This window comes from Puma concolor, chromosome C2 (assembly GCF_028749965.1).
Source record: "Puma concolor isolate L17-30 chromosome C2, mPumCon1.1.hap2, whole genome shotgun sequence".
NCBI lineage: Eukaryota > Metazoa > Chordata > Mammalia > Carnivora > Felidae > Puma > Puma concolor.
In genome coordinates, this window is record NC_141675.1 from 118,608,610 (window position 1) to 118,622,384 (window position 13,775).

Genomic DNA, 13,775 nt, shown 5'->3' on the forward strand with positions numbered 1-13,775 from the left:
TATTTTTTTCCCCTCCCTGCAAGTTTTAATGATAAATGTGGAAAGCTTGGCCAGCTGTTTTAGGCTAGTCAGTGCATCAGAAAAGGGAAGGCAAGGCTGTAAGAAGATGCACCAGGAAAACAAAGAGGAGAAAGGCCCACCTCCTGAGAATGGCTCTCGGAGGCAATTGTAAGCCAAAGGAGAAACTGATAAAACCATAAATGTTTGTAGACAAAAATGAGGTAGGAAATTGGGCAAGACGTGGGAAAGGCCAAGAGGTCTGTTATCCTAAGTAGTGATTTATTTTCCTTTTTCTTTTCTTTTCTCTTTTCTTTTCTTTTCTTTTCTTTTCTTTTCTTTTCTTTTCACTTTTCTTTTCGTTTCCTTTTTTCTTTTTTCTTTTTTTTCTTTTTTTTTAAGTTTATTTAACCTTAAAAAACCATGAGATCATGACCTGAGCCAAAATCAAGACTCAGTCACTTAACCGACTGAACCACCCAAGCGCCCCCCAAGTAGTACTTCTTAAATTTATTGTGCTCAACAACTACCTGGGGACCACATTAAGATGCAGACTCTGATTCAGAAAGTCTGGAGCAGGACCTGAGGGTCTGCATATCTAAGAATCTCTGGGGGATTGATATTGCTGGGTGGTGCATGTCCCACACCTTATGTAGTAGAGTTCTAGAACATTCCTCCCCACCCCCAACATATCTCTGGAAGTAGAAGTGCCAATTTTGTTTCATCGCAAAATCTGTAAGATTCACAAGGTAAAATGAATTCATTTATACAGTATTCTCCCTAAATTCTTAATATATAGAAATATGTTTTCTTTATACCTTCTTTAAAGGAAAACATGAGATTGTTGCTTTGAAATATGAGTTAATTTCTTATTGACTTTTTTAAAGCATATATAAGTAGCTATTAGTAAAATGTCACTGTGGTTTTTGCTTTTCATATATCCTTGGGTAGCATGTTTTTGTGGTAGATGCTCTGATGAAGTAATGAAAAAGTCAAATTGATAAAATCAGAATTAAAATTAGGCTTGATTTTAGGATGATTAATTTTAAATGAGTTTTCCAGCTCAATCCAGAATTTTGATTCACTGTTCAGAACTACCCAGGATGTTCTTTTATCCTAATCATTTGATTCCGTTTACACCTATGGGAAAACCAAATCCTGGCTTACTTCATACTCTCCCCTCCAAAGCAACTAACCAAGTCCTGATTATGTGATAGGTTTTGGCATTGTGTCAATGTCAAGGTGTACCAGGAAGAGAAGCAGATTCAAAGATGACAGATAGATGAAGTATCCCTGATGTAAAACATCCGCTGGTGAAGAAGAAGCTGGTAGTACCGTAAAAATCAGTATGTTTAGGCACAAAAATCTAAAGACTGAATACCGATACAAAGTGGAAGTAATTATAATCTCTTTGAAAAGAGGATGAGAGTAGGAGAAGAAATACACAAATTTGTTTCTCTCACAAGTATTTCAAAATAGCATTTTGCATTTTCCACAGTCTATACTTGGAAACAAGGCATATTTAGGTACTTATTACACAATTTTCTAAGAACAAGAATTTTCTAAATGTGTGTGATCTTTTTTTCTGAAAAACAAAAAGAAAGAAAAGAAAAGAAAAGAAAAGAAAAGAAAAGAAAAGAAAAGAAAAGAAAAGAAAAGAAAAGAAAAGAAAAGCAGTAAAGTCTTATCAGAAACATTTGGGTCACAAACATACCGTACACTTGAACGATCTTTGTCTCACTGGCAAAATACTAAAGGTATGTGAAGAGTTTAAAATTTAAAAGTAGCCAAATTTTTTTTCTAAATAAAATTCCCCAGTCTTAAGCTGATGCAAACATGATGCAGACATTTTAAGCAAAGACATTAAGGCAATGTGAAGAAATTAAGAAATAAGGACAAATAAACAGACAAATCAAAGGTTCATATAGTTGACAAACATATCCTCCTTGGAACAGTCACCAAGGTGGCTTTTAAGGCTACACCTCTGCAGTTCTCCAAATACACGCTTTATACATTACTTGAAATTTGAAATGTCTTCTCAATTCACCTATTCTGATCACATCACACAAAAAAATTTTAGATGATCACCTTTAGATCTTCTACATAATGCCAGTCATAATTAGAAGGCTTAATTAGCACCATCAAGCAATTGGTAAATTCAGAAGAAACAAATAAAACTTCAAAATTTTCAGTAGTTCCATTGTACACAAATATCAGGCTGTCTTAGTCCATGTATTGAATCTACTGATAAAATTAACTTGTCACCAGAAGTACAGGAGTTCCTTTCAGAGAACATACCAATAATTCCTTCTATTCTTTAAGAGACAATGCACAGAATGATATTCCCTTTCAATAGTTTACCAAACTCACCCCATGTGATGGATAAGAGATCCAGCCCAGCTCCCCTTGAATTGTTTTTGAATCCAGTAGATTGACTAAAAAAAACACAAAAAACACAAATATACAAATATAGTTAAGAGAAATAAGTTATTTCTATTTGCCTCTGTCAAGTTAAAGTTGTCTGTTGTTATTGATATAACAATATTAACATGTTCAAAACACATGACTCTTTCTTTCTGTTATAGGAATATGAGAGAAAAAGAAGAAAATGGCAAAATAAAAGCAATCATAGGGAAAGCCAAGGAATCAGATTTCTCTGGCTTTTTTTAACTGTCTTGTTTATAAAGGTAGATCAATGTTCAAAATATTGATAATAATTTTTGACAAAATAATTACAGGTTTAAAGAAGAAACAGCAAAAATGCAAAGCAGGAACATTAATGCTAACATGGTATCAAAATAACTTCAAAGACCATTAATTTTGACAAATTTACATATGATTTCACTATGAACAAATTTCTTAAATATGCTCCCATGATGAATCAATATCAGTTTGTGTCTGATACGACATCTTTATATTGCCTCTGTCCAATATGAAGCAGAGGATTCTATCATGTGTATTTTCTAATACCATACAAATTGTCTACCTCTGTGTAACAAACAAAATGCTTAACTAATAATTTCAGGAGAAGCCAAAACAATACTATGTTTTATAACACTGCCTGGAATAAGCTATTGTTATTTAGACAAAGTACTGTTACCCAAAGGCTTTAATGATTTTATTCAGAACTTTGCACTAGTTATTAAAAAGTCTGATGAATAATAAGATTAATAATAACATTAATGCGGTTGCATTTTGAATATATTATTAAAAGAAAGGCAAATCTTTTCTTTCTAACACAGAGGGCATTAATTTGTAATGGACTAGAAATTAAAATATAAAAAGATACTTCAAGTCTAATTAATAACGAAAGGCTCACTTTGTTGATCTATTAAACAATGGAAACTAATGCTTTCACCTCATCCTTGTTCTAAATCAGAAAGCAATCCCACAAGTGACTAAGGGAAGATGTGGAGGAAATTTACACAAAATAGCCATGTATTATTAGAGCCATTGAATCACTAAATACAATCAGAAATCATTTTTAGGTTCCATATATACATGAATCAAAACATGACAGTAGTACATGGCACTGCACGACAGGTCCACGTGTTGTCAATAAAGTATTTCCTTATACACAAAAAATACTACCATTTAATCACCCCAGATAGGAAACATTTAATCTTATAAAATGTTAAAGAAATAATATATTTGACAGATATTATAATTCTGAATTTTCAAGCCCTGCTTTTTTAAAGGAGGATATTTGGTTATCTAGATGAGTATTAAAAAATCGTCCTGATTATTAAGTTAGAAGACATAAAATTCTCAAAGTTAGAATCTCTAAGTTTTGTGCAAGTGCAAGAAAAACGCATAAACTTAATTACACTAGAAATCCTTAAAGATTTTTTTCTCTCAATAAATTAATCCCAATGAGAAGTAATTATATTTAGATAAGAGAAGACAGTTGCTGCATGGATTACATAGTGCAATTTCCATAATGGTATTATTTCCCAGGATATCAGTTTGGAAATGAACAGTATGCTTAATTATACTGAAATTATCTGTCAAAAATGATTTTTAAAAATGCTTTACTGATTAATCAGTGTTATACGCAATATTTCAGATTAATCAATGTTAGAAAATGTTTGAAAATATAAGAATACATTTTCACCTTCAGATTAAAGTATTTTACCAACGTTCATTCTGATAAAGATATGTTCTACTCACAAAGTCTAGTTGGACAGCTCTATCAGACATCAGTTCATTTCTCTGAGTTTTACATATGATTTGCATAGAGTTTACAATACCAGCATTCATAAATCATTAGATCATATTTGCAATGCCTTGAGGGGTTTAAATGGTTCAATGTATTTGTGTGTGTGTGTGATAATTGAATATGTACTAACTGATGAATATGTGTCACTCAATATGTTAAGATAAATGGCTGACTTAATTTCAATATTAGTAACCAGAGGGAAGAACTGTTTGAGGCAAAGAAAATATGATTGTTGTCTCCATTTAGTAAAATACTCATTGGAATGTAGGCTGTTAACTAAAGAACTAAATACCCTTAAGTTTTCTCTGATGATAATGAGGGAAGAAGGGCACATCAGCATTTGGTGTCTACTCAAAAGAGAATAGCAAAACCAAAGAGAATTGGATCACATTGCTGATTAAAATAAGTGTAATGGATTAATTAAATTTGTTGCATTTACCCAGAAATGGAATTTTTAGTGCACTCCATTTAGCATGAATGAGGAAAACACAATAGCATCATTACTCATGATTCTGATTCTGTTGTCTATCAAACATAATTACATCTGCCCTGGTTATCTCACAATGTTTCTGTGATGATCAAATAATATAAATGTATTTAAAATCACCATGAGATTATAACGTGCTGTACAGATTCAATGTTCGTGTAAAATTAATACCTTAACTAACAACCATACCATTTTGGCTTCTGAATTGTATTTATAACCAATCATGGATATATAACCTAATAGAAAAGAATAGTGACCTCAAAACACTTTTTAAAAGCATTTATTTTTGAGTTTACATGGTGTCTTTTGTTTATAGCCAAATCAGAAAAGCAGAATCTAAGAATACAGTCACTCTAAAGTGAATAATTGCTAAACTGGGACTTCCCAGGATATAAGCTCAAGTCTCCTGTGATCTGTTGTGCAGCAATCTCAGTGCAGCATAATTGAAATAAGAAAAAGAGAAAGTTAATGGAATTTGAAAGTCAACGTGTTGTGAGTGATTTCTCTCGATCCATTGACTAAATCCAACATTGCAATATAGTATATTGAACCTGACACTGAATCGGGCAAGAACTTCCATTACTAATGTTTTTTCTCTCCTAAAATAAAAGTAGATTTGATCATAGCCTTTCAGGTGGTGCCACTATACAAATGTCAGAGCACATGGAAGAAGCAGAGAAAATTGTGATGTACGATTATATTCTAGTCTTTTGAGTTTTGATGATGATTTGCAACATGGAAGGTTTATTTCAACTGTTGAAAAAACCCTGAGTCCATAATTATGAATTTTAACAACAACAAAAAAAGTTAGGAAGTTATTCTTAAACTCAGATGGGGAAGTGGCTTAATTCTTTAATAACTGCCTCGTGCCACATTATTTTTCAAAGATATAAACTGTTCCTTACCAGTTTTTATATTCTAAATGGTACGATCACCAAATATTTTTGTTTGGTAACAGGAAACACGTCATTTCATTAATTTCAGAATATTTTCTATGCAAAGGTCCATATGGTATATGGACATATTTCTTAAATCAAAGCGATTTGAACTGGACACATTTTTAAATGTTCTGACTCTGAGCTGAGATATAAATCAGTGCTTTTTGGAAAAACTGTATTTGGAAATAACTGAGCAAAGTCTGGATGGATATGGTTCTGGGTTTCCTTCACATGCTTTACTCTATTCTTGCTCTTAATCAGACAATATTTTATTGTAAATCTTATTTTAAATGTGAACGGGTATCCATTCATGAAAACCATAAGGGAGTCCTTGCTCAAACTCATTGAGTTGGCTTTCGGGTGGACACTAATTTGAGATTTGCTGAACAAAAAAGGAAGCATGGTCTCTGATGGGAATTAGAAAGGGTGGAATGGAGTACAGGAATAAGAACAACATAAGAATAGAGAAAGTTGGCTCAAATTGGTGTCACTACTTCTATCAAAGAGGAACCCTTGCTGTCATTCCTGCCACTGATCTTTACTGTCACTTTTCCCACTCAGCTGGACTGTAGATTTAAGATGCACAGGAGTCTTGTTCTCTCTCCCTTTCCTATCCTTCATCATAACAGAGAGACAACCAAATGTTCGCTCCTTTTTCATTTGAATTAACAACGTTATAAAGAATCTTCTGTACCAGGAACTTATTCCTCCTTCCCTTCTTAATAATAATTCGGTAAGATGATTTCAAGGACTCAATTATTGAAATAAGTATTTTCAGTAAATATTACTTGTTAGGACGGATTAATTTTTTTAGGTATAAATTTCTGGAGTTTTCACTCTTAGAGAATCGTTAAAGAAGACTTTTTTCAAGGGCATTTCAAAGTTCTGATTCATGTGCCTATGTGTCCGCTTGGAAAGACTGAGAATTAAACATTCACATCTTGTAGATTGTTTAAGTGCTGCAAATATGTAGACAGTGCTAAAATAATATTTAAAATTAAATGACAATTTCTTACTGAAGTGGAAGACGTTTTCAATTATCTAATAACACATCACTATGCTTTGTAGTAATGCTATTTGCATTTTATGAAATGTTAGTTGCATTTTATGAAAATATTGAGCTATAAAAACTATCAAATAATTATTTCTGAGGGAGCAGAGGACTTTAATGGCTAAAGAATTTCAGACTCTGACAATAATAAACATGTTTTCTTCTAAAACTTTCAGTTAAAGTGCCTTTAAAGACATTTGCAAATAACTATAAAACCACTACAACAGAAAACAAACCCATCTCTTGATTATGTCTTGCATTTACTGAAGAAAAATGGCATTTCCTTTTCTGTTCACACCATCACTTTCATCGTCCCCAGCCACATTTCTTGTGCACTTCTTATCATTTTCATCACTTTCTGTTAGGATAGAAGGGGTAGCTTTGCTCTAGTTTACAGATAGCAGAGGGGTCCTTTAATCTGCTTACAGGTTGCAGATTATAGAAGATGATAGAGAAAGTGATAAATTTTATTCTGGGTGTTGTAAATCTCGGCTGTAGGACTCTGGTCAACCGTAACATGGAGTGAAGAAACCAAGATGTATGTTCTCACAGAAGCTCACCAAACCTCAGCTTTTCATTTTATTGGACATACCAGGATATGCCATTGAGAAGAAATTTAGAGAAGTCAAAGTTGGATTAATGTACTTATGTATTTCAACACTGACTTTATCTACTGTGATTATATACTCTTAAGAGCTCCCACAGGCTTCCTGTTTATATTTATTTCTACCTAAATATAATGAAAACAGTTGCAATAGATCGAGTTACTACTGTATTTCATTGACTAAAAATTGTAAGTTTTTTTAGATTACAAATAAAGTCACCTATAATTTATTATGTGCAGATAAATCTTCCTGTAAATTCTGTTAAGTTTAACAGGCATCTTGTGTCACAGAAATACTCATTTATGATCATTTCTCCATCAAGTTACCAGCTAAAATCATTATGTAAAAATTAAACAAAAAATTGTTGTGCGAGAAGTTCTGTGAAAAAAAATCTCTTTTGTCACATGGTATTTTAATGGCTTATTTATGTGATATAAGCAGATTTCTGGACACGGTGGTGTACTATCAACTTACTCTTTCTTATTAGCTTTTCCTCCTGAGCAATAATCTTGGATTTACTTCTATACAGGTCCTAATTATACAAGAAACTGTAATGAGCTGCCTAATCTCAATCTTTGCCAGGGGCAGGGAGACCTCCTTGGATTCCAAACACACAGGCTTCCAGTAAGGTGTCTGTGTTTTAATGACTAGAGCTGTTCAAGGAACTAACAGAAACATAGACCAAAATTCTGCTTGAAACCTGGACACTTCAGTAATTGGAAACGCTGTGCTTCTTCTAGTGTGTTAAAACTTTCCTTTTTTTTTTTCCTTCTTAATCTGAGAAGTATGAAGGCCACTCTAATGTCATACTATCATGAAGGAAACAGCTATCAAACTATCATGAAGGAATGTAATCTTTTTTTTTTTTTTAAGTTTATTTATCTATTTTGAGAGAGACAGAGAGCATGCACCAGTGGGGAAGGGGTAGAGAGAGAGGGAGGGAGAATCCCAAGTAGGCTCCACACTGTTAGCATAGAGCCCCACACGGGATGAAAACCCACAAACCATAAAGCTATGAGATCATGACCCGAGCTAAGTTGGACACCCAACCCAACTGAGCCACCCAGGCGCCGCACGAGGGAATGTATTCTTACAACAAAATAATCCTTTCATATAAATGAGTGGTGATGTTCTACTCAGTGAAGTTTTAGTGAATTAACTACCTCAGATTTAATAACAGTGCCTCGAATAGCAGATCTCATTTGTTTCTGTGCATTGTCAACTAATATTATGAATCACTTAGACAAGGAAAATGTGTTTCCCAAAATGTAGAAGTTACTGTAAGTAGAACATTAATGATTACATTAACACTGTATTTTTTTCAACATATTTTGCTTTTTTAAAATATTCTGGAAATAGCAGAACTTGTTGATTTCTAATTCAGAAAGACTTTTTCTGACAGATTAAAAAGTGAAAAATGAAAATATAGTATGCAATTATAATATTATAAAAATAATCACTAAGGCAAATAGGTGCTCAAACTTTAGCATATACATTTTGCCTTCACACCATCAACTGAGGATGCCTTGAAATACATTTTTTATTTTGTCATAAAATCTTGATTATCAGCACCTTCAACTACTAAAGGAAAGCTCTCTGTTCAGTTAGCATTTGACTGATGGCAATGAAAATGAAAGAGAATAAGCACGTTTGCCTATATCACAATTTCACTACAGCATTTCTTTCATTTTTATTTTTTTAATTATTTTTTTTTTTTGAGAGATAGAAAGACACAGAGAGATTGCAAGTGAGGGAGGAGCAGAGGGTGAGGGAAAGAGAGAATCCCAAGCACGTTCCATGCCCAGAACGGAGCCCGACAGGCGGCTTAATCTCACGACCATGAGATCATGACCTGAGCCAAAATCAAGAGACGGATGCTTAACCTACTGAGCCACCCAGGCGCCCCACTACAGCATTTATTTTAGAAATAAAGTATTCCTAGAATCCTTAGACAGAAGGATTCAAAATTTTAGCATAGAGGGGCGCCTGGGTGGCGCAGTCGGTTAAGCGTCCGACTTCACCAGGTCACGATCGCGCGGTCCGTGAGTTCGAGCCCCACATCGGGCTCTGGGCTGATGGCTCAGAGCCTGGAGCCTGTTTCCGATTCTGTGTCTCCCTCTCTCTCTTCCCCTCCCCCGTTCATGCTCTGTCTCTCTCTGTCCCAAAAATAAATAAACGTTGAAAAAAAAAATTAAAAAAAAAAATTTTAGCATAGAGAACAAAAAGTGCAGTGATGAAATTTAATTTCAATTTAAAAACATTCTCTGGACATCTTTATGCCACAAAACATTTTCTTTTTTTCATTTCAAAAGAAATCCGTTGTGGAATAAATTGGTTTGAATTTCTGGAAAAGGAGAATCAGGATATAGCTTTGGCTTCATCGTATTCTAGAGGACAACCACATCTGGACTTCATGTAATACATCATGACTGATGTCTACAGATAAAGAGACACGTGCACATATAAACAAACTCTTCACCATATAAATATAGGTCTTTATAAAGGCCCACAGAGGGTCCAATGAGGAGTCACAGGCTTATCAGTTTAATTCAAAACTTTCTATATAAGAAGCATGGCATCAAAGGAAAAAATCAAAGTATTAGCGCTGGCGACAGAAAACTTTTAAAGTATCACTGCAAAAGAAGGAAGAATTCAGAAAATCCTCAATGTACTTTTCTTGGTAGTGTGGTCAATATGAATAGTATAAAAAGCTTCTATTTTGGAATGGTTCTTTTTTGATATGCAATCATGTTTGTTTCCATATACTCACACACAGGAGTATGCATGTAGTCATACAGAATTTACACTGAGCTCAGATGCATGCTTACTAAGAACAGCTATTTCTGAATGTTCAGTACTTTCAAAAGTGGTTTTTACTTTTATATACACTTAGGCAAATTATTTTTAACGTATTCTAGATATAAGCAGTAAAAAATTGGGATTATAATCATGCTACCACATGACATGAGAAAAATCATTTATCCTCCTCCTCCCTGTTTTCAACTTACTATTAATTTTTATATTAAAAAAAATCTCCTCTATATCCCAGGTGCTCTTTTCTGGGAAGCTAACTGCACCCTCCTCTGAAGATTCATATCGCATTTTTTTTGTTATTTTTATATCTATGTTAAAACACAAAATTTTTAAATTTTTTTATGTTTATTTATTTTTGAGAGAGAGAGAGAGAGAGAGACAGAGCATGAGTGGGGGAGGGGGAGAGAGAGAGGGAGACGCAGAATCTGAAGCAGGCTCCAGGCTCTGCGCTGTCAGCCCAGAGCCTAACGCGAGGCTCAAACTCACAGACCGCGAGATCATGACCTGAGCCGAAGTCGGACGCTCAACCAACTGAGTCACCCAGGTGCCCAAAACACACAATTTTTATATCAGTATTTATTCTGTGGTCATCTGCCCCACCTTAGTTATCTTCAAGGGGAGAAAATATACCTTCCCTATGACCTTCTTTCCCAAAATCCAGTAAGAAACTAATATTCAGGAGTGAACTGTTTTGTAAATAAATAAATACAAACAACAAATTATAATATAGAACATGAGTTATTTCTTTTTTCTTAACATTTTTCTTGATTCATTTTAATGGTTTTTACATTTATGGCTTTAAAATTAGATTTGAGTTTGGGCGCATGGGTGGCTCAGTCGGTTGAGTGTCCCACTTCAGCTCAGGTCATGACCTCACGGTTCGTGGGTTCGAGCCCCACATCAGGCTCTGTGCTGACAGCTTGCTCAGAGCCTGGAGCCTGCTTCAGATTCTGTGTCTCCTCTTTCTGCCCCTCCCCAACTCATGCACTGTCTCACTCTGTCTCTCAAAAATAAATAAATGTAAAAAAAAATTATAAAAATAAATTCAGATCAGAAATGTCAAGAACACCGTGATAAAATCAGAGTTTAGCTTTTTTGAGTTATCTAATGTACACAAGTCTTAACTTATGTATGGTAACCCAGACAGTAAAAGTAAACCAAAAGAAAAATACTATTCCCTTCTATTCTGCTTCTGTAACAACAGTTTCAATATTTGGGAATAGCTCTATTTGATGGAGTTTATATAACTAATAAAAGAATAACAAGCCAATTTAATTTTATTTATAATTTCTGTGATTATGCCAGTTCTTGACATTCAGTTAAAATGAAAAACCAACCATAAACATCTTTGGCATATGAAAGGGAAAAAAATCACAATTTGGACATAGCTCTAGTTTTATGCCATTTTTGAATATTACAGGTAGATTAGGGGGTCCAGCTGGGGAAAATTTACACTGTTAGATAGTGATAAATAACTTAGACATGATTGTTTTTATTTTTCCTCATCACCAATTTGTAATTCAGAGAAACAGAATTTTATATCATCTTGAATCTAAAAGGCATATATTCATTCATAAAATTTTGCCCAAAGTGTGGGGATAGTTCTGTTTTGCATAGGGATTATACTATTGGTGACAGACAGGCACACACATAGTGTTGTTGCAAAGTGGCTTCCCAGTCTAACTTCTCCTTACTGTGAAGATTACCATTACATGCAATAAATAAATGTGTCTTTCTAAAACCTATAGATTTGTATAAATTGCTAAATTAGATTTGAAAATCAGGAAATAAATATATGTTAAGTACTAACGAGCTGTTTTCTGTTGCCCTTCGTCACCCTAAGGTAGAGAATGTCTAAATTTCATACTGATGGGAAACCAACCAACTTTATCACTGCAAAAAGCTAATTTTAAAGCTTTATATTTTTGTCAAAGGAAGGAGGGGGTGGGGATGAAGGGCAGGTATTACTTTTACTGGACCTATAGAATTTATTCATTTATCTTTCTTTAACTATTATTTCAAAGAAGATAAATTAACCTCACCTTAATGAACATATAGAAAATTCAAGATGAGGGGTATTTGGGTGGCTCAGTCAGTTAAGCGTCTGACTTCAGCTCTGGTCATGACCTCCCAGTTCACGGGTTCCAGCCCTGCATCCCACTCTGCATTGCCTGTGCAGAGCCTGCTTGGGATTCTCTCTCTCTCTTTCTCACTCTGCCCCTCCCCAACTTGTGCGCGTGATCTCTCTCACTCTCTCAAAATAAATAAATAAACATTAAAAAAAAAAAAAAGAAATTCAAGGTGAAACCATTTTGATACTGATTAATCAGCAATGACATTAACTCAGGCTTAACCCTTTGCTCCTACACCTTTGAGACCCTGTCCTGTAATTAAAATAAGAGGCAACTCAGTTTGGGGACTATAAAGTCAAGTTTACATTTTCTTGAATGAGAGTTCCAGAACTCAAATATAAATAAAATGATTTAAAAACAGGGCAAGTAGCTGTGGACTCTAATTCTCCAAAAGAAAGACAAAAAAAGTTTGTTGCTAAGCCCTCACTTTTGCTTATGGCAAAATGTGCCAATAGCTTGAATGGTTGAAACATTCACTGAAAACATAAAGGGTGACACATTAGAATTATGTATTTATTTATTTGGTACACTACGGTGAAGAAAGCAAGATACTAAAAGCAGCTTTCTGATTTGGAAGACTGATATCATCAATATGCTGTTTTTGCTCTTTGCCAGGTTAACAGAATTTATTGCAGCAATTAATGCAAAACATATGTGCCGAAGTACCCACGTGAAAAGTATAATTGCCCCCAACTTAATTTGCTACCTTTCAAAACCCTGTTTTAGCTACCTTTTCTCAAGATCTCCACTTAAATAGAGTACAAGTGTTTTTATGAAAGTGGAGATAAATCATTATAATTTATTTTCTCATCTTAAGTAATTTATAAATTATCTTTCAAATAGAGAAAAGTTTCCTCAGGGAATAAAGTCTACTTTTTAGACCACGTTCTATTTCCCTCATTACTGACGTCTATGACAATTTCAATACGGATTCACAGTTTTTACTATATAAAACTCTAAACAATAACATTCACAGTATAGCGACAATTGCCTTACAATCTGTGTATGGATTTCCTGACAAAATCCTTACAGCATGAGGAAAGGAGTGTTTGAGAGTCCGGAAGGAAAGACAGAGGTAAGAATGTGTTAAGAAAAGGCAACACAGACATTGTTGTTGTTTTTTTCCTATTCCTCTATCCACATCAAATTTTCTTTAAATTATTTTCCTAGTGTGTCCCCCACCCATGTAGAGAATCATAACTTTGGAGTGTAAAAACTATGCAGTTTCTAAGTACTCTCTGAAGTACTTTTTTGAAAGTACTTCTTAGCACAATTTTTCACTCCCTTACTCTGAGTATTTCTAAATTATTCTTGCAAAGTCACAGGACGAATTAGCTAGTCACTAGGATTACCGTTGAAAAAGCCAGTGCTTTTCCTGAATGGAAGGATGCCTCCCTAATTCATAGGCATCTGTGTACATGAGGAAACATATGAGGTTAAAATCAAAAGACAAAGACAAAAGCGGGTCTGGCTCAGTTACTACGTTATTATGATTCAATTCCTCAATTTCCTCAATTGTAACAATGGAAGAT

At 34.2% G+C, this 13,775-nt stretch overlaps 1 protein-coding gene across 3 annotated transcripts in view; it reads right to left on the reverse strand.

Moving 5' to 3' along the window:
- Nucleotides 1–13,775, reverse strand: part of EPHA3 (EPH receptor A3) — a 360,579-nt gene that overhangs the window by 338,632 nt on the left and 8,172 nt on the right. For all 3 annotated transcript variants that reach the window (XM_086675678.1, XM_025913295.2, XM_086675679.1), the window contains exon 2: nucleotides 2,368–2,432. In XM_086675678.1, coding sequence (XP_086531804.1) covers nucleotides 2,368–2,432 — 65 coding nt within the window. The remainder of the gene's footprint in view (nucleotides 1–2,367; nucleotides 2,433–13,775) is intronic.